The 20,174-nt window shown below is 38.3% G+C and overlaps 2 protein-coding genes across 39 annotated transcripts in view; one reads left to right on the top strand and one right to left on the bottom strand.

The window, feature by feature from the left end:
- The window catches only part of LOC123778677 (uncharacterized), a 177,951-nt gene extending 169,244 nt beyond the window's left edge, over positions 1-8,707 (top strand). Inside the window, exon 8 of the transcript XR_015722491.1 lies at positions 8,554-8,707. The gene's annotated coding sequence lies outside the window, so the exon portion shown is untranslated. The remainder of the gene's footprint in view (positions 1-8,553) is intronic.
- The window catches only part of LOC123793446 (uncharacterized), a 386,505-nt gene that overhangs the window by 72,120 nt on the left and 294,211 nt on the right, over positions 1-20,174 (bottom strand). For 22 of the 38 annotated variants that reach the window (XR_015722485.1, XR_015722484.1, XR_015722483.1 and 19 more), the window contains 3 exons: positions 16,884-16,917; positions 2,403-2,693; positions 1,270-1,487 (listed from right to left, as the gene is read on the bottom strand). The exons of 12 other annotated variants lie outside the window; for them this stretch is intronic. Coding sequence is in view for 23 of the 26 variants with exons in the window: in XM_087857789.1 (XP_087713915.1) it covers positions 1,270-1,487; positions 2,403-2,693; positions 16,884-16,917 (543 nt within the window). In the remaining 3 variants the exon portion in view is untranslated. Of the gene's footprint in view, positions 1-1,269; positions 1,488-2,402; positions 2,694-16,883; positions 16,918-20,174 lie in introns of those variants that run through there. 4 more of the 38 variants (XM_087857801.1, XM_087857809.1, XM_087857802.1 and 1 more) reach the window with 3 other exon arrangements.

Below are 20,174 nucleotides of genomic sequence, written 5' to 3'. Positions count from 1 at the left end.
TACATATATTTCTTGGGACTCCTAACTAACAAGTAATTCAAAATAAGGAGGGAGAGAAATGGCTATCAGTGATATACACGGCTTAATAGGTAATAATTGCTGCCCTCCAGAATGGCAGTACTTATGAGACTCTTGAGGAAGCCATCACACATACTTATATTTAGTAAACACTTTAGGGATATAAAAATAAACCACCCCAGGGGGCTGGGGGGCTCAGTCAGTTAACCATCTGCCTTCGGCTCAGGTCATGACCCCAGAGTCCTGAGATCGAGCCCCACGTCAGGCTCCCTGCTCAGCGGGAAGCCTGCTTCTCCCTCACTCTCTGCCTGCTGCTCCCCCTTCTTGTGCTCACTCACTCGCTCTCTGTCAAATAAATACATAAATCTTTAAAAGAAAATAAAACTACAAACAAGCCATCCCTCAAAGACATTTTCAAGCATTTGCTTTCACCACTCTTGTACATTTCACTCATTACCTCAGAGAAATTGAGCATTTGGCAACTGAGGAATAATTTAGACCAACAATTGCTAGGGGAGAAGTAGATGGCAGAGTCGTGATCAGAAAGAACTAAAACAGCTCCAGATGCGATTAGGTTATAACACAGTTACCAAGGTACTGGAGGTGGAATCTGCCCTTTCTGTCTTCCACACACCTCCTTGTCATGTCCACCATGGTGCTATTTTTAGCCACTTTGGGAATTACACTGCCTTTCACCCCTAGGTGAATCTTTCTGTATGTATATACCCTTATGTAAAGTAGAAAAACTATAAAGAATAGTTTGTTTCAAAGCACCCTCTAGTTAAGAATACCAAAGATCACAATCAAAAAACTAAATCTACCAAGCTGTGAGGATGTGCAGTATTGGTACTTGACCTTTTGGGTTAAAGATGTAATCTTCCACAAATAAACTCCCTAATATTAATAAACTCATTTCTATTTAGGGTAATTCTGACAAACAATTTTATAATAATATGCTGTCTGTCTAAATTATAAAGCTTCAAACAATTAGCTTAAACACTAGGCGATCAGATTAACTGAAAATATTGAGGGGAAAAAAAATAAAATCATGTAAAACTGAAAAAGGAGGAGCGATGCAAACTGTCTTGGCCTAACATCTCACAGTTCATGTATAAACATCATTTTCCAAAATTATGCTATCCAGTTGACTTTCACTTATTACTCATCTCATGAACCTGGCTCCATAAAAATTATGCTTTAGAGGCAAATTAATAAGCTACATCTATTTTCTATGATTCTGTTTTAAATTACCTGTTCAGTTCATTTGTCAATGACGTTCGAACTTTTACTTCTTCGAAATACAATTCCTTGTATTTTTCCAACTCTGTTTTATGAGAATGTTCTTGAGAATTTTTCATTTTGGATAGTTCAAATTCCAGATCTTTCATTCTGAGTTCCATCTGACTACTTATTAAAGCATTATTACTGTCTCTTAACTGTCCTAAGCTTTCTTGAGACGCTACTTGTGCCTAAAGCAAATGAAAAACATTGTTTTAAAACAGTTATAACCTGGGTAATTATAGTATATTTCTTTCCTTTAGTTTTGAGTCAATGATTCAGAGAGCAATTTTAAATGTGAAAAAAGCTGAAGTGTAAGATATTTATCATCAATGTCGACTGAATTAAATCTGAATGATAAAGTTCAATCATTCTTATATTAGAACTCACGCAATATGATAATTCAAAGAATAAGAGAATCATTTAAAAATTTTAAAAAGTGAACAATACAACTTAAGAATAATCCAAGTACATGGGGCTCCTGGTGGGGTCAGTCGGTTGAGCGCCCGACTCTTGGTTTCTGCTCAGATCGTGATCTCAGGGTCCTGAGATAAAGCTTTGTGTCATACTCAGCATGGAGTCTGTCTGAAATTCTCTTTCTCCCTCTGTCCATCCCCCGTGCTCATGCTTTCTAAACAAACAAACAAACAAACAAACAAACAAATAAGATCTTAAAAGAAAAAAAAAAAAAACCCAAGTATGCTACAATTTTGCTTTTAAGTAGGCTCCATGCCCAGCATGGAGCCCAATGAGGGGCTTGATTTCATGAGCCTGAGACCAAGACCTGAGCTGGTCAACCGACTGAGACACCCAGGCACCCCAAAGTTCAAATTTTTAGAGCACAATTTTTTCTTTTCCTCTCAACAGTCTTGTTTTATACCAACTGGTCTTAAGAAATAAAATGATTCTCTACTATGAATCATTCCGAAAGACCAATTTAGTGAGAATGATGATGAAAACTGAAATTTTTAAAGGGAAGGAACAAATGCTTCCAGAAATTTACCAAATTGCTATAAAGGAAGTAGAGGAAAACTATACAATGCATATAACCAAAATGTAATTTGCAGTGAAATGAATTAAAGCATATTACAGATCAATAAATTAACCTGTAAAAACAGATTGACTTCTCTTAATTTTTCCTCCATATCCAGCCTTGCCCTTTTGTCCAGTTCCCGTTTATATTGTTCTATTCTACTGTATTCTGCCATATTGAGTTCTGCATGACTCTTCAGGTTTACTACTTGTTGTTCCAACTTCTTTTTATCCTTCTCTAGTTTTTCACATTTTTTCTGTAGTTCCTTCATAGATAATAACTTCTGAGAGAGAACCTGGTTTTTTTCATCCAGTTGTAGACATTTTGAAGATGCAGTTTCTAGTTTTGCTGTAAGATCATCAACCTGAATAAATAAAATAATACAGTTTGGAAGTAGAGTGAAAACAGTCTAATGCAAAACTAGGACCAAAAATTTTTTTGAAGATTTTATTTTTAAGTCTCTACACCCAACATGGGGCTCAAACTCACAACCCCAAGGTCAAGAGTCACATGCTCTACTGACTGAGCCAGCCAGGTGCTCAAATTTTAAATTAAACTCATTTTCAACAAAATGTTATCTATACTGTAGCAGAGTCTTGGAATGTGGAACCTTGAATAACTCAGGAAATCAGGAACAAAATTAAAACCACTAGGAGTTACTAAAAGAGATGTCTGCTATCGTTCTCTTTGCCACCCATTTGTACTTGATTTTATACTTTTATTTCTCTATGATTGTTTCAGATCTTTCCTGCATAAAATAACTGTAAGTCACGTCTTAGTACAAAGTCGCTTGACTCTTCCCCCTCACCTTAACACTTCATAATTTTTTTAAAAGATTTTATTTATGTATTTGAGAGGGAGAGAGAGTGAGAGCACAAGAGCAAGGGGAGGGAGAAGCAGCCTCCTCACTGAGCAGGGAGCCTGGCGTGCCACAGTACATCATTAGTCCCAGCATGCCAGGATCACGACCCAAGCCAAAGGCAGACACTTAACTGACTGAGACACCCACGTGCCCTGGTACTCCATAATTTTTAAAGAAGTTTTAGGAATATCATATTGACTTATGTAGGTCTGAGCCAATAAATGCTTATCAAAATAAGACTTTGAAAATAAGACTCTAATTAATGAATCTATAAATACTGACTCTAATACCATAAGCCTTTTTCTTTTCTTTTCTCTTCTTTTCTTTTCTAAGATTTTATTTATTGAATGACAGGGAGAGAGACAGACAGCGAGAGAGGGAACACAAGCAGGGTGAGTGGGAGAGGAAGAAGCAGGCTCCCAGCAGAGCAGGGAGTCTGATGCGGGGCTCAATCCCAGAACGCTGGGATCACGCCCAGACTGGAAGGCAGATGCTTAACGACTGAGCCACCCAGGTGCCCCCAAAGGCTTTTTCTAAATTACAAATGTTTTATGCTAATCTGAATTGCAGTCTGAGGAGAAATGATTCGCAGGGTTAAGAAATCACATCTCTAGGTAAAAAAAATTTAGTGAGATGATCCACATATTTTTGGACCATAAAGAACACAAAAAACAAAAAACCTTAATTCAACAGTGCTACAATCCTTTGTTACTTCCCACAAAATAAGAGAACATACTAAGCAACAAAAACAACCAAAAAACTTGCTGGAGTTTCAGTGATGCTGAGTTGGGAAGAACTTCTTTCCTTTAGATATGATTGGTAAGACAAGGTGAGTGGATGTGGTGGTTTTATAAATTCCTTGACACTTCTCCTATGACAATCCCTCCCCTTAATATGTGCTTGCCTTAGCAACTGGTTTCTAGTGAATAGAATATGGCGGACTGCTATGTGATTTCTTTTTATTATGATATGTTAGTGACCACACAGTACATCATTAGTTTTTGATATAGTGTTCCATGATTCATTGTTTGAGTATACACCCGGTGCTCCATGCAATACGTGCCCTCCTTAATACCCATCACCGGGCTGGCCCATCCCACCCCCAAAACCCTCAGTTTGTCTATAGTCTCTCATGGTTCATTTCCCCCTGTTTACCCCCCTTCATTTGCCCCTTCCTTCTCCTACCGATCTCCCTGCTATTCCTTATGTTCCACAAATGAGTGAAAACCATATGATAAGTGTCTTTCTCTGCTTGACTTATTTCACTCAGCATAATCTCCTTCAGTCCCATCCATGTTGATGCAAATGTTGGGTATTCATCCTTTCTGATGGCTAATAGTCCATTGTATATATGGACCACATCTTCTTTATCATTCGTCTGTTGATGGACATCTCAGCTCCTTCCACAGTTTAGCTATTGTGGACAATGCTGCTAGGAACACTGGGGTGCATATGGCCCTTCTCTTCACTACATCTGTGTCTTTGGGGTAAATACCCAGTAGTGCAATTGCTGGGTCATAGGGTCTGCTATGTGATTTTGAAGGCTAGGTTAGAAAATGTGATATAGCCTCCATCTCACTTTCTTTTTCTAGGGAAGCTCACCCTTAGAATCTAGCTGTTGTGGGAAAGCCCAGGCCACCCACTGAGTCTTCATGTAGATATTCTAGCTGAGACTGCCCCAGCTACCATCCTAGCCAAAAGCCAGCCTCAACAGACAAACATGTGCACGAACAAGGTTTTAGGTGATTCTAGTTCCCAGCTTCCAGTCATCCCAGGTGATGCCAAATGAAGAAGAAATGAGTTGGCCTTATTCAGCCTTGTCTAAAGATTTGTGAACAAGATAAATGTTGTTTTGAGCCACTGGGTTTTGAGATGGTTTATTTTGCAGCAATAAATAATTGGTACAGATACTGATATCAAAAATGGGGTGCTGCCATTAAAAAAAAAAAAACTAAACTAAACTAAAACGAAACCTCCTTTGAACCAGGAAGTGGAACCTGAAAGGACGTAGAGAAGATTGAGAACCAAAAGGGCTTCCAAGAGACTGCTAGTGGAAACCTGACAGCCCTTAAAGAGGCTTACAGCAAAGGTTTCTAGACAAGTGAAGAAAATGACACTACAGGGAAAGGAACTCGTGCCACAAACACTTGAAAGTAAAAATGATAGGAGAGATAAGCTACAGAAAGACTATTCGATACGAAGCAACCAGGACTTACTGGGTTCAAGTAGCTGCTCCTCATTTACAGCCTCTCTACATGCTGAATTGTCAAACAATGCTAAAATAAAGAAATGGCTTCTGGGTTAAGAGCAAATCCAGGAAAACATGGCCTATGGATGAAGCCAAGACTATAAAACCCTTTATTAAGAACTTGGAAGGATGTAAGGTGCGCCTCGAATTTCTTTAAGGATCTTCAGAGTATGAGAATTTTAAAGGCACTGTCAAATAAGAGCTTCACAGGAAACCTGAGGTGAAAAGCTTATCTCAAAAAGATCCGGGAGAATGGCTTTTCTAATGGCATGAAAATCATTAATATTCACAGAAAACTCAAAAACTGAAGAGAATTATAGTACCAAAACACTGCTTGCGAGCTTGGACTAAAAGAGACCAAGATAGTACAAACAGAAACTAGGCCTTTGGGTCTTAGAAGTCCCACCAGGAAGAAGCAGGCTAAAAAACAGCTACAAACACAGGTCATTCCTTATGAAAAGGACAGAACCGAGAGCTCAAAGAGGAAAGCAAAGAGCCATGGAGAAGCATTCCCATGGTTAGGACTAAGTCCTAACTGAAGAACTGAGCACGCTTCAGGCTGTATTTGAAAACTGCTATGGACTTGAATGCTTCCCATCTTCATTCTGAATGGGAGAGTCCTTAGCAGGTTTCCAGAATGTTGCATTTTGAGTGGTAGAGAACGGTCTCTTTAATTTCCAAGTCTTCACATTGAGAGGACATGTACTCAAGGGACTATACTTTAGGCACCTTATCCCCGCTGCAACTGATTAAGATGGTAAGATCTTGGACTCGAGCCTGAACCTGATGCCATGATAACTGAGATTTGTGGGAGGTATTGGGAGGAGGTGAGTGTATTTTTTATGTGGGAGGAATACAAAAAATTGTGGCTGGTGGGTAAATTACACTGATTTTTAAATGTGTCCATAGGTTTTTAAATATTCATTCCATTAAAAAAATTAAAGACTATGGGTCAACCTTAGTGACTTTCTCCTCACAAACAGAATACGGTAAATGTCATGCTGTGTGTATATTCCAAGGCTAGGTTACAAAAGGCCATAGAGCTTCTGCCTTGCTCTGTATGTTAGGCTGCTTGCTGGAATTTAGCCCCCCATCTTGTGAGGTGGCTCAGGCCACAAAGAGAGTCTCGTTGTGCCAGTGTAATAAGTGCTTCAGCTGCCTGCCCTAACTATAGTCCTAGGCAACACCCAGGATCAACACCACCAGACATGAGTGAACAACTCTTCAAACAGTTCCAGCCCCAAACCTTTCAGCTGCCCCACCTGAAGCCAGGGGAACAGAAACAAGCTGTCCTGGCCACACTTTTCCTAACAGTAGATTTGTGAACAAAATAAATGTTATTTCTTTAAGCCACTAAACTTTGGGGAGTTTGTTAAGAAAAGACAAAAAAGACAAAGAGAAAAATGGGCGATAAAAAGAGTGAATAAGATACATATATAGAAGAATTGGTCTCCATTAAAGTGGAAAGTAATAAATGTTAAGATTAATTTATTAATGACAAACAGTGCTAATGAGAAGCAGCACATAACTAGAAGCAAGATCTAATCAGTTTTTCTCTCCATTTTCCCCCACTTAGGATGACATTACCTGTGCATTCTTTATATATGACCTTTATTATGTTGAGGTACGTTCCTTCTAAACCTACTTTGTTGAGGGTTTTCATCATGAATGGATGCTGTACTTCGTCAAATGCTTTTTCTACATCTATTGAAATGATCAGATGATCCTTCTTCTTTCTTTTATTAATGTGGTGTATCACATTGATTGATTTGCAGATGTTGAACCACCACTGCAACCCAGGCATAAATCCCATTTGATCATGGTGATTATTTTTTTAATGTATTGTTAAATTCAGTTTGCTCAAAAAGTTAAAAACAGAGCTACCCTACAACCCAGCAATTGCACTAATGGGTATTTACGACCAAAGATACAGGTGTGATTAATGACTACAGGAAGTCTTTTTCTTTTAATATAGGAAAAGATATTTAATTTCACTCTGTATTAATTAATGAAAATGCAAATTAAAGCTCCATTGTAATACAACTTTTAAAAATCTGACTGACATAAACAGATCAACAATGTTTTAAAGACTATGGTTTTGCAGTATGGAAGTTCCTCAAGATGTTAAAAATAGCTACCCTACGACCTGACAATTGCACTATTAGGTATTTCCCCCAAAGATAACAGATGTAGTGAAAAGAAGGGCCATATGCACCCAAATGTTCATAGCAGCAATGTCCACAAGAGCCAAACTGTGGAAGGAGCCAAGATGCCCTCCAACAGACGAATGGATAAAGAAGATGTAGTCCATATATACAATGGACTATTACTCAGCCATCAGAAAGAATGATCACCCAACATTTGCATCAACATGGATGGGACTGGAGGAGATTATGCTGAGTGAAATAAGCAGAGAAAGACAATTATCACATGGTTTCACTCATTTGTGGAACATAAGGAATAGCAGGGAAATCGGTAGGAGAAGGAAGGGAAAAATGAAAGGGGGGGATAGCAGTGAGGGAGATGAACGATGAGAGACTATGGACTACGGGAAACAAACTGAGGGCTTTAGGGAGGAGGGGGATGAGGGGATGGGCTAGCCTGGTGAAGGGTATTAAGAAGGGCACATATCGCATGCAGTACTGGGTATTATACGCAAACAATGAATCAGGGAACACTATATCAATAGCTAAAGATGTACTGTATGGTGACGAACATAGTCATAAAAAATAAAATAAAATAAAAAATTCAGTGTGCTAGTATTTTGTTGAGGATTTTTGCATCTATGTTCATAAGAGATAGTGGCCTGTAGTTCTCTTTGCAGTGTCTTTATCTGGTTTTGGTATCAGGGTAATACTGGCCTCATAGAATGCATTTGGAAGTTTTTCTTCCTTTTCTGTTTTTTGGAACAGTTTGAGAAGAATAGGTACTAACTCTTCCTTGAAATGCTTGGTAGAATTTGCCTCTGAAGCCATCCGGTCCTGGACTTGGTTTTTTTTTTTTTTTTGGAGTTTTTTTATTACGATTCAATTTCTTTGCTGGTTATCAGTCTTCAAATTTTCTTTCTTCCTTTTTTTTTTTTTAAGATTTTTTTTTTATTTATTTATTCGACAGAGACAGAGACAGCCAGCAAGAGAGGGAACACAAGCAGGGGGAGTGGGAGAGGAAGAAGCAGGCTCATAGCAGAAGAGCCTGATGTGGGGCTCGATCCCAGAACGCCGGGATCACGCCCTGAGCCGAAGGCAGACGCTTAACCGCTGTGCCACCCAGGCGCCCCAATTTTTTTCTTTCTTCCTGTTTCACAGTTTTGGTAATTTATATGTTTCTAGGAATTTATCCATTTCTTCTAGATTGTCCAATTTGTTGGCATAGAGTTTTTCATAATATTCTCTTAGAACTCTGCATTTCTGTGGTGTTGGTTGTTATTTCTCCTCTCTCATTTGTGATTTTATTTATTTGGGTCCTTTCTCTTTCCTTTCTGATAACTCTGGCTAGAGCCTTATCAGTTTTATTAATTTTTTCAAAGAACCAGCTACTGGTTTCATTGATCTCTTCTATTTTTTTTAAAGATTTTATTTATTTATGTGACAGAGAGACAGCCAACAAGAGAGAGAGACAGCCAACACAGCAGGGAGTGGGAGAGGAAGAAGCAGGCTCCCAGCGGAAGAGCGCGATGTGGGACTCGATCCTGGAATGCCGGGATCATGCCCTGGGCCGAAGGCAGACTCTTAACGACTGCGCTACCCAGGCACCCCTGATCTCTTCTATTTTTACTTTTTTTAAGCTTCCATATCATTTACTTCTGCTCTAATTTTTTTGAAGATTTGTTTATTTGAGAGAGAGAGTGGGGAGGGGGGCAAATGGAGAAGGAGTGAGAGAATCCTCAAGTAGACCCCTCGCTGAGTGTGGACCCTGAAGCAGGGCTCAATCCCAGGACACTGAGATCATGACCTGAGCTGAAATCGAGAGTTAGCCACTTAACCAACTGAGCCACCCAGGTGCCCCTATTTCTGTTCTAATTTTTATTATTTCCTTCCTTCATTTGTTCTTCCTCTTTTAGCTTCTTTAGGTGTAATATTAAGCTGATTGAGATTTTTCTTGCTTCTTGAGGTAGGCCTGTATTGTTATATACTTCCCTCTTAGAACCACTTTTGCTGTATCTCAAAAGTTTGGGCAACTGGTTTTTCATTTTCATTTGCTTTCATGTATTTTTAAATTTCATATTTCCTGGTTGGTCCATTCGTTGTTAAGCAGAATGTTACTTAGCCAACATTTATTTGTGGTCTTTCAGATTGTTTCTTGTGGCTGACTTCAAGTTTTATAGTATTGTGGTCAGAAAATAAATACAATCTTTTTGTATTTATTCAGGCTTGTTTCATGGCCTAATACGTCATCTATTCTAGAGAATGTTCCAGAATGTGTATTCTGCTGTTTAAGGATGGACTATTTTGAATATATCTCTTTAGTCCATCTAGTCCAATGTGTCATATAAAACCACTGTTTCCCTGTTGACTTTCTGTTTAGTTTGATCTGTCCATTGATGTAAGTGGGGTGTTAAAGTACCCAACTATTGATTATTTCTATTCCTTCTGAAAAAATCCAAATTGTACATTGTGTTCATGGATACTTTTGTAATTAGGAATAAAAGCAACTAATTCCATGAAAATATATTCCATTAAAATATATAAATATAAATATTTATATAAGTATAAATATAACATATATAATAAATATATATATATATAAAATAAAGTAACCTAGTATTATTGTATTATTATCGATTAGTTCTTTTATGTTTGTCTTTAATAATCTTATGTATTTGGCTGGTCCCATGTTGGGTCATAAACATTTACAATTGATAGATCTTCCTGTCAGATTGTCCTCTTTATTATGATGTAGTGCCCTTGTCTCTTGTTACAGTCTTTGTTTTAAACTCTATTTTGTCCAATGTAAGTATTGCTATTCTGGCTTTCTTTTGATGTCCATTTGCATGATACATGTTTCTCCATCCCCTCACTTTCAACCTGCAGGTGTCCATATGTCAAAAATGAGTCTCTTGTAGGCAGCATAGAGATGAGCCTTTTTTTTTTTTTCTTTTTTATCCATTCTGACATCCTATGTCTTCTGATTGGAGCATTTAGCCTATGTATATCCAAAGTCAGTATGGATAGATATGTATTTGTCATTTTACTACTTGTTTTGTGGTCGTTTCTGGAGATTTTCTCTGATCCTTTTTTGTGTTTTTGATGCTTTGCTGATTTTCCTTAGTGATATATTTGGGTTTCTTTCTCCTCTTTGCATATCTAGTAATGGTTTTGTTTTTGGTTTTCTTTTTAGAGACAGCATGAGTGGGGTGGGGAGAGGGAAAGAGAGAATGTTAAGCAGACTCCATGCCCAGCATGGAGCCCATTGTGGGGCTCAATCTCACAACCTGGAGATCATGACCTGAGCTGAAATGAAGAGTCAGATGTTTTTTTTTTTTTTAAAGATTTTATTTATTTAGTTGACAGAGATAGAGACAGCCAGCGAGAGAGGGAACACAAGCAGGGGGAGTGGGAGAGGAAGAAGCAGGCTCATAGCAGAGGAGCCTGATGTGGGGCTCGATCCCGTAACACCGGGATCATGCCCTGAGCCGAAGGCAGACGCTTAACCGCTGTGCCACCCAGGCGTCCCGAAGAGTCAGATGCTTAACTGTCTAAGCCACCCAGGCACCCCTATTAGTGGTTTTTGATATATGATTTGTATATAACCTCTTCTGCGTATAGCAGTCTTATCTTAAGTTGCTGCTCATTTAAGTTTGAACCCATTCTTTTCTTCTCCCTATGCTTTAGATAAGGTATTATATTTTATATCCTTTTTTTCTGTGTTCCTTAGGTTTTACATAAATGTTCATTTTTGCTACTTGTTTGTGTCCTGCCTTGATACTGTCACTTTTGGTCTCTTCTTTCCACTCAAAGAGTCCCCGTTAATATTTCTTGCAGGGTTAGTTTAGTGGTCACAAACTCCTTTAGTTTGTGTCTGGGAAACTCTCTCTCTCCTTCTATTCTGAGTCATAGGCTTGCTGGATGGAGTCTTCATGGCTACAGATTTTTTCCGTTCACCACGTTGAATATATCATGCCACTCCCTTCTGGCTTGCAAAGTTTCTGTTGAAAAAATTCCTGCTAGCCTTAAGGGGCTTCCCCTGGAAGTTACTGCCTTGTTTTCCTGCTTTTAAGATGTTATCTTCATCAGTATACACTGCAAATTTAATTACAATATGTCTTGGTGTTGGCCTGCTTTTGTTGATTTCGATGGGACTTTTCTCTGCCTCCTGGATCTTGATGTCTGTTGCCTTCTGCAGATTAGGGAAGTTTTCTGCTATTATTTGTTGAAATAAATTTTCTTACCCTTTTTCTCTCTCTTCTTCTACTGGGATTCCTATAACATGAATGTTATTACATTTGATGGAGTCACTGAGCCCCCCAGGTCTAGTCTCATTTGGCATAATTCTTCTTTCTCTCCCTTCTTCAGCTTCAGTGCTTTCCATTAATTTGTCCTCTAGGTCATAATCTGTTCCTCTTCCTCCAGCCTGCTGTCCATTGCATCAGGTGTGTTTCTCATCTCACCGATTGCACTCTGCATCTCTGATTCTTTTTTAACTCTTTTATCTCTGTTGTGAGGGTCTCACTGATGTCTTCCATTCTTTTCTCAAGTCCAGTGAGTATCCTTATGATCACTGCTTTAAATCCTCCATCAGGCATGATATTTATAACTGTCTCACTTAAATCTCTGGTCCCGTGGCCTTATGCTGTTCTTTCATTTGAGATTAATTTCTCTGTTTTCTCATTTTGTCTAAGTCTCTACCAGCTTCTCTGTGTTAGAAAAGCCAGTTATGTCACCTGCTCCTGAAAGTAATGGACTTATGAAAAAGATGCCATGTAGTGCCCAGGGTCTGGCACTTAGGGGAGTGTCTCCAGTGTGTGCTACATGGACTCTGCTATTGTGTTCTGGCTGCTCTATCCTTCAGGCCAGTTATCGGTAGAGGATCTCCCTACCTGCTGTTGGCAGTGTTTGGTACCTGGCCTCAATGTAGCAACTTTTAACTAGGTGTGCTCTGGTGTGCTTGTGAAATAAGATCTGTCACCCCCTCCAATGGAACTGAGGCCCTCCCAAATCTGGTCAGGAGACATGGTGTGGGCAGGGGCTTGTGCTGGTCTTCTGGAAGTAAGGCCTGCTGTGCTGGAACTGAGGCAAGAATGACTGAGCAGGCAGCTCCACTGGAGTGCAAGGGGATGTTGCTGGTGCAAGCAAACTAGGCAGCCAGTGTCAGAGCTACACTGCTCCCCACAGGTGGCTCTCTGTTTGTGCTGAGGGCCAGTGGAGGGAAATGGCGCCAGCTGGTTCCTTTGCTCCCAGAGAGGTGTCTCCATGAACACCGCCTCGCAGGGATGTGCTCTGAAAAGAGCAAGTAATCTCCCCACTGTATGCCCCAGGCATTGTTCAGATTGCTGTTTCCATGCTGCATGCTCCCGGGTTGTTTGCCTGCCTCCTCTCCAAGAGCAGCACAGTGCCCTACAGGCTCTAGCCCAGCCAAGCTCAATGACCTTTAGAACTCCAGGCTTTAAGCCCCCCTAGTTGTAAGCACTTGTGAAATTCAGCCCCTCTCATTTTCCAAGCCAGTGCCTATGGGGAAACGTTCTCTTTGTGCATTCCCATGTACTCCTTTCTCCTGCCTTCTCCATGACCACGACTCCCTCCCCTCTGCAGCAGCCAGGATCTGTTGCTCTCCTAAACCACATCTCTGTGCTTCCTACCTTCTCCGATGCGGTCTCTTCTCTCTCCTTAGTTGTAGAGTTTGTTCTGTCAGTCTTTAGGTAGGAGGTGAACCTAGGCTCCTCGTACTCTGCCACCATCTTCCTTTCTCTTAAGACATTTTTCTAGGAGTCCCTTCAATTACAAATTACTACGACTAGGCAGGAATGCCTCTATAGAATTTCCCCTCAAGTTAGGGGAGAAGAAAGACTGGCAAGCAGAGAGAGAGTATGATTTGAAGTAGAACAGCTGAGAAACCAGAAATAGTTTAAACCAAAATTGGACCTTTTACCTGATCTCCATTAACTGAAATTCTAAAAGAAATAGGCAGCCTTGAGTATTTTTTAATCAATCGAATACTCAATCTTCATTCTACTTTCATCAGTGAGGAAATAAAGAGAACATTATGGAATCCTTTTTAATCTTTTCAGTAGCAAACCAAATGAACTGTCCTTTGGCACTATTTAAATTAAATATAATTTCTCCTTTCTCTTACTCCAAGCTTATTTGTGTGGGGAGGTAAGTAAGACCATCTCATCTTTATGTTGTACCACAATGCTTCCCCTTATCATACAAACTGGCTTTGAAATGTTTTTGGAATTCAAATTGCTAATCCATTTGCCTCTGATAACTCAGTTAAACACTACCTGATATTTTACAGCTGTATTCTTGAAATAATATAATGAAATGTTTATTCCATTAATTATGTATTGAGCTATTACAATACCTTATCTTTCTATTTAAAGTCCAAGAAGATGGATACAGACAACTGTGTTTTCTGAGAACGTAGGATCTGTGCCAAGAACAGGATCAGCACCAGTGTTATACACAAGAACCAAGTGAAAAAGTATCTGTGAGTTGCAAGATGATGGATTAGCAAGATTTGAACACAGGAAAGCCGACGGCCCACAGTTCATCTTTTCCTTCCTAGATGGTGAAATTTATGGATGAGTCTATGCTTTATCACAAGTTAATAAAACATAATGAAGTAAAGAGTAGACAGCAGATCCTACAACCAAGATTTGATGGAAATGGACGTGGGAAGCACTGAGTGACAGACTTAAGATATGAATGGAGAAAAGAAACAGGACTCTATCTTTTTGAGCCTAACTTCACATCATATCATGGAGTCAGCAAGGCATAAGCTGGTAAAAGGCTTCCTCGAGAAGCAAAAAATTTCTACAGGAGTAAAGTTAAGTTCTACTACACTGACTTTTTATTATTACATAAGTGAGTGGTAATTTACAAGACGAGCAGGGAAGAATTCTCATAAAATTTGATTGAGGAGTGACATAAGGATAAACAGATAGATCAGTGTATTAGAATTGACAATCTAAAAATAAACTGTCACATTATGGTGAACTGATTTTCAACAAGGGTGTCAGACAATTAAATGGAGTAAGAATAGTCTTTTTAACAAAAGCTACTGAGACAAATGGATATGCACATGCAAAGTAATAAAGTTACACCTCTACCTCACAGCATATATACAAAATTAACTCAAAATATAAGAGCTAAAATTATAAAACTCTTAGGAAAAAAACATAAGTGTATCATTTGTGACTGGATTTGGCAACAGTTTCTTTGATAGGACACCAAAAGACAAAAGCAGATTAAGTATATTTCATCCAAATTAAAAACTTCTTTGCTTCAAATATCACCACCAAGAAAGTGCAAAGGCAAGCTACTGAATAAGAGAAAATATTTGAAAATCCTATATCTGATAAGGGATTTGTATTTAGGATATATAAATAACTCTAACAATAATGAAAAGACAATCCAATAAATAAATGGGCAAAAGGACTGATTTGTTCTTTAAGGAAGATATAAAAATGGATAATAACCGGGGCGCCTGGGTGGCACAGCAGTTAAGCGTCTGCCTTCAGCTCAGGGCGTGATCCCGATGTTGTGGGATCGAGCCCCACATCAGTCTCCTCCGCTATGAGCCTGCCTCTTCCTCTCCCACTCCCCCTGCTTGTGTTCCCTCTCTCGCTGGCTGTCTCTATCTCTGTCAAATAAATAAATAAAATCTTTAAAAATAAAAAAAATGGATAATAACCACATAAACAGATGAGATGCTCAACATCATTAGTTTGGTTTTTTTTTTAAGACTTTATTTGTTTATTTGACAGAGAGAGAGCGCGCACGCACAAGCAAGGGGAGGTACAGAGGGAGAGGGAGAAGCAGGCTCCCTGCTGAGCACAGAGATCGACGTGGGGCTCGTGATCCCAGGACCCTGGGAGCATGACCTGAGCAGAAGGCAGACACTTAACCTACTGAGCCACCCAGGCACCCCTCAACATCATTAGTTTCAAGAAAAATACAAATCAAAACCACAAGATCGATGGAACTCATCAAGTGTATTATGCTAAGCTAAACAAGTCAGTCAGAGAAAAATAAGTACCATATGATTTGCCTCATATGTGAAATTTAAGAAACAAAACAGATGAACACAGCAGAAGGGTGAAAAAAAGAAGAGAAAGGGAGGCAAACCATAAAAGACTCTTAACTACAGAGAAAAAACTAAGTGTTGCTGTAGTGGAGGGAGGTGGGTTGGGGGTGGGCTAGATGAATGACGGGTATTAAGGAGGGCACTTGTTGTGATGAGCACTGGGTGTTGTATATAAGTGATCAATCACTAAATTCTACTTCTGAAACCAATATGTTAATTAACTAGAATTTAAATAGAAACTTGAAACAAACAAACAAAAAAACCCATAAGATGACACAGCACACCCACCAGGATGGCTATAATAAAAACAACAGATAATGACAAACATTGGCAAAAGTCAGGAAAAATGAGAACCCTCAAACACTGCTGATGAAAATGTAAAATGGTGCAGCCATGTTGGAAAAGTGTGGCAGTTCCTTAAATGTTAAAAAAAAAAAAAAAAAAAAAAAAAGGTTAAAGAGAGTAACCATGTGACCCAGCAATTCCATTTATAAGTATATACCCAAGAGAAATGAAAATGTTCACATACAAACTTGTACATGTGTGTCTACAACAGCATTATTAACAACAGTCAAAAAGCAAAACAAACCAAAGGCCCACCAACTGATAAAGGAATAAATAAAATGTGGTCTGTCCACATAGTGGGATACTATTCAGCAATAAACAGAAATAAAGTACTGACACATGCTACAAAATAGGTATACCTTGAAAACATTATGCTAAATGAAAGAAGGCAGTCACGAAGGAACACATATTGTGTGATTCCGTTGATATGAAATGTCCAAAATAGGCAAATCTATAGAAACAGAGAGTAGAGTACTGGTTCCCTAGGGCTAAGAAGAGTAGGGAAGGGGAAACTAGCATAGGGTGACAGGTAAAAGGTACAGGGTTTCTTTCTAGGGTGACAAAATGTTCTAAAATTGACTGTGGTACTCTTTGAATATGCATGTTATGTTCATTTATCTCAATAAAGCTGTTACAAAAAAAAATGTAGCGAGTATATAAAATTAACAGGAAAATCTGTATTTCACTGCTCAAAGCACTGAGTGACTTATTTGCCAAAATTAAATGATTTCAGAGTCCCAAAACTAATTAAAAATTACCTTATGCTTTATCATATTAATCTGAGTATCCATTTCAGTTTAATTGTTTTTTAAATCTCCATGGAAACTAAGCTCTCCATTTTCATATTCACTTACCTCGCTTCTTGTCATGCTTAAAAGTTTCTTAAGTCTGCAGAAGGGATAGAATGAGTAAGTCAGGTTCTTTAAGAGTAAATATTTAATAATTATTTAAATAGATACTATGTTCTATCACATAAACAAATCTATAAATTATGATCTCTCAATTGACCCAATCTCACACTGTTTGAGAACATACTAAATAATAATCTTAGGTAAAAAATATGGAGAAAATTTTTATCACACATATGGCAGTCAAAGAGTTCAAACTGTAACTACATTAAGAGTTCTTATATATGTTATTATTAATATCTATTTTCAGTATATTAATATAATAATCTATTATTAAACAGTGACTATAAACCAGAGACTAGTATCTAAGGTGAAGAACAAAAGCCTACTTATGTATGAATGTCTTAAAAAGACACAAAAATACATTTTGGTACCTACTAACCACAGTCTCCAACTAGAAAATACATATAAAACACATCAAGGGAGATAATTCAAAAGGGAGAAAAAAGAAAAAAAAATCTTTAAAGTCTGATTTGAGAGGGAGAAGGAAGAGACAGAGCTTTAGAAGAAAGGAAATCAGCAAAGAGATAATGTGTGATGGTCTATGAGACTGTTTCAGAAAAAAAAATCTACATGTCTTAGCTAGGACACTGTTAGCAAAGCGAAAGGGATACAAAACAATGCAGAGAAAGAGAGTTAAATGAAAGAAAAGTATTGATGAAAACCAGAGAACAAACTTAAGCACTCAGCAAATAAACAGAAAGGAAGCCCTGTGGGAGCTACAGAGACACTGCAAAGACTTTTTTTTTTTTTTATCTTAGTGGTAAAAACACGACTGCTCATTTTATTCTTCTTTGAGTCACACATATATTTTTCTATGTATATTTTATAATTTAAAAATGCAGAAAGAAAATATAAGCCAGTTGAATTAGAAAAGATGGCAGAGGAGTAGGATTGCTTAGTTTTATCTGGTCCAGAACTCACTAGATAGCTTATCAAACCATTCTGAACACGTGTGAAATCAACCAGAGATCTAAGAAAATAACGGCTGCAATTCTACAAATGGAAAAGTGACCACCTTTGGGGAGGGTATGTGTTGTGGTGAGCACTGTGTATTATGTAACACTGATGAATCACAGACCTGCACCCCGAAACAAGTAATACTTTATATGTTAATAATCAAAAAAAGAAAAAAGAAAAGCGACCACTTTCTGCAAGTCTTTGTTAATTTTCATTTTTATGGCTACATGCTATCCTTTCATTATACTTAATTTTATTTTTATATATAAAAGTTTTTCTTTCTTTACAATTTTGGGATGTAGTTTTCTAACAGACCAAAATACACACGGGATCCAGTGTATTATTCTGTTCTGTTCACCTCTCTGATTATATTCTTTGTTTTCTTAATTTTAATTTTCTTTCTTTTGGGTTTTGGGTCTCTTCTGATTTGTTTAGTGTGTATTTTTCTGGAGTTCTGGTTGCCATTTTAGTATTTTGTTCTCTCATTCATCCATTTTTCTCTGGACAGAATGACAAGATGGAAAAACTCACCTCAAATAAGAGAACAAGAGACAGTAATGACTGCCAAGGAACTAATTATTTTGGCTATAAGATGTTGGAACTAGAGTTCAGAATAACAAGTACAAAGATACTAGCGGGGCTTGAAAAGAGCATAGAAGACACTAAAGAATTACTTTCTGGAGAAATGAACTAAAATCTAATCAAGTCGATATCAAAAACGATGTTAATGACATGCAATAAAAAAAGGAGGTACTAACTGCTAGAATAAAGAAGGCAGAAAGGAGAAATAGTGATACAGAAGACAAAATGAGGGAGAATAAAGAAGCTGAGAAAGAAGAGAGATAAACTACTGGATCACAAGGGGAGAATTCGAGAGATAAGTGATACCATAAAGCAAAACAATATTAGAATAATTGGGATCCCAGTAGGAGAGGAAAGGGGGGGTGGTAGAAGCTGTATTTGAGAAATTATAGCAGAGAACTTCCCTAATCTGGGAAGGAAACAGGTATTCAAATCCAGGAGGCACAGAGAATCCCCTCCAACATCAATAAAAGTAGGTCAACACCTTGACATACAGTAGTGAAGCTTGCAAATTTCAGAGACAAAGAGAAAATCCTGAAAGCAGCTTGGGACAAGAGGTCCTTAACCGACAAGGATGAAAACATAAAGCTGGTGGGCAGGCCTGTCCACACAGAGCTGGCAGGCCAGAAAGGACTGGCATGATATATTCAATGTGCTAAATGGTAAAAATATGCAGCCAAGAATACTTCATCCAGCAAGGCTCTCATTCAAAATAGAAGAAGAGATACAGAGTTTCCAGGACAAACAGAACCTAGAAAATTTGTGAGCGCTAAACGAGCCCTGCAAGAAATATTAAAGGGGATCCTTGAAGCCAAGTGAGAGCCACAAAGTAACACAGACCAGAAAGGAACAGAGACAATATACAGAAACAGTGACATTACAGATAATACAATGGCACTAAATTCATATCTTTCAACAGTGACCCTGAATGTAAATGGGTCAAAAGCCCCAATCAACAGACACAGGGTATCAGATTGGATAAAAAAGCAAGGCCCATTGATAGGCTCTCTGCAAGAGACTCGTTTTAGACCCAAGGACACCTCCCGATTGAAAGTGAGGAAGTGCAAAACCATTTATCATGCTAATGGTCATCAAAAGAAAGCTGGGGTAGCAATCCTTAAGTCAGACAAATTAGATTTTAAACCAAAGACTGTAATAAGAGATGAGGAAGGACACTATCATAATTAAAGGGTCTATCCAACAAGAAGATCTAACAATTGTAAATATTTATGCCCCTAACATGGGGGCAACCTATTATATAAACCAATTAATAACAAAAGTAAATAAACACATCAATGATGATACAATAATAGTAGGTAGGGGACTTTAACGCCCCACCCGCTGCAATGGATAGATCACCTAAGCAAAAGATAACAAAGAACAAGGGCTTTGAATGACACACTGGACCAGATGGACTTCACGGATATATTCAGAGCATTTCATCCTAAAGCCACAGGATACACATTCTTCTCAGGTGCACATGGAACACTCTCCAGAGTAGATCACACACTGGGTCACAAATCAGGACTCAACCAGGGCAAAAAGATGGAGATTATGCCATGCATATTTTTAGAATACAGTGCTTTAAAACTTGCACTCAGTCACAAGAATAAAATTGGAAGGACACAAATATATGGAGGTTCAAGAGCATCCTACTAAAGAATGAATGGGTCAACCAGGAAATTAAAGAAGAAT

This window comes from Ursus americanus, chromosome 31 (assembly GCF_024610735.1).
Source record: "Ursus americanus isolate L20-20 chromosome 31, mUrsAme1.1.p, whole genome shotgun sequence".
Taxonomy (NCBI): domain Eukaryota; kingdom Metazoa; phylum Chordata; class Mammalia; order Carnivora; family Ursidae; genus Ursus; species Ursus americanus.
Note: the sequence above shows the minus strand (reverse complement) of the source record. Positions and strands in the feature narration are given on the sequence as shown.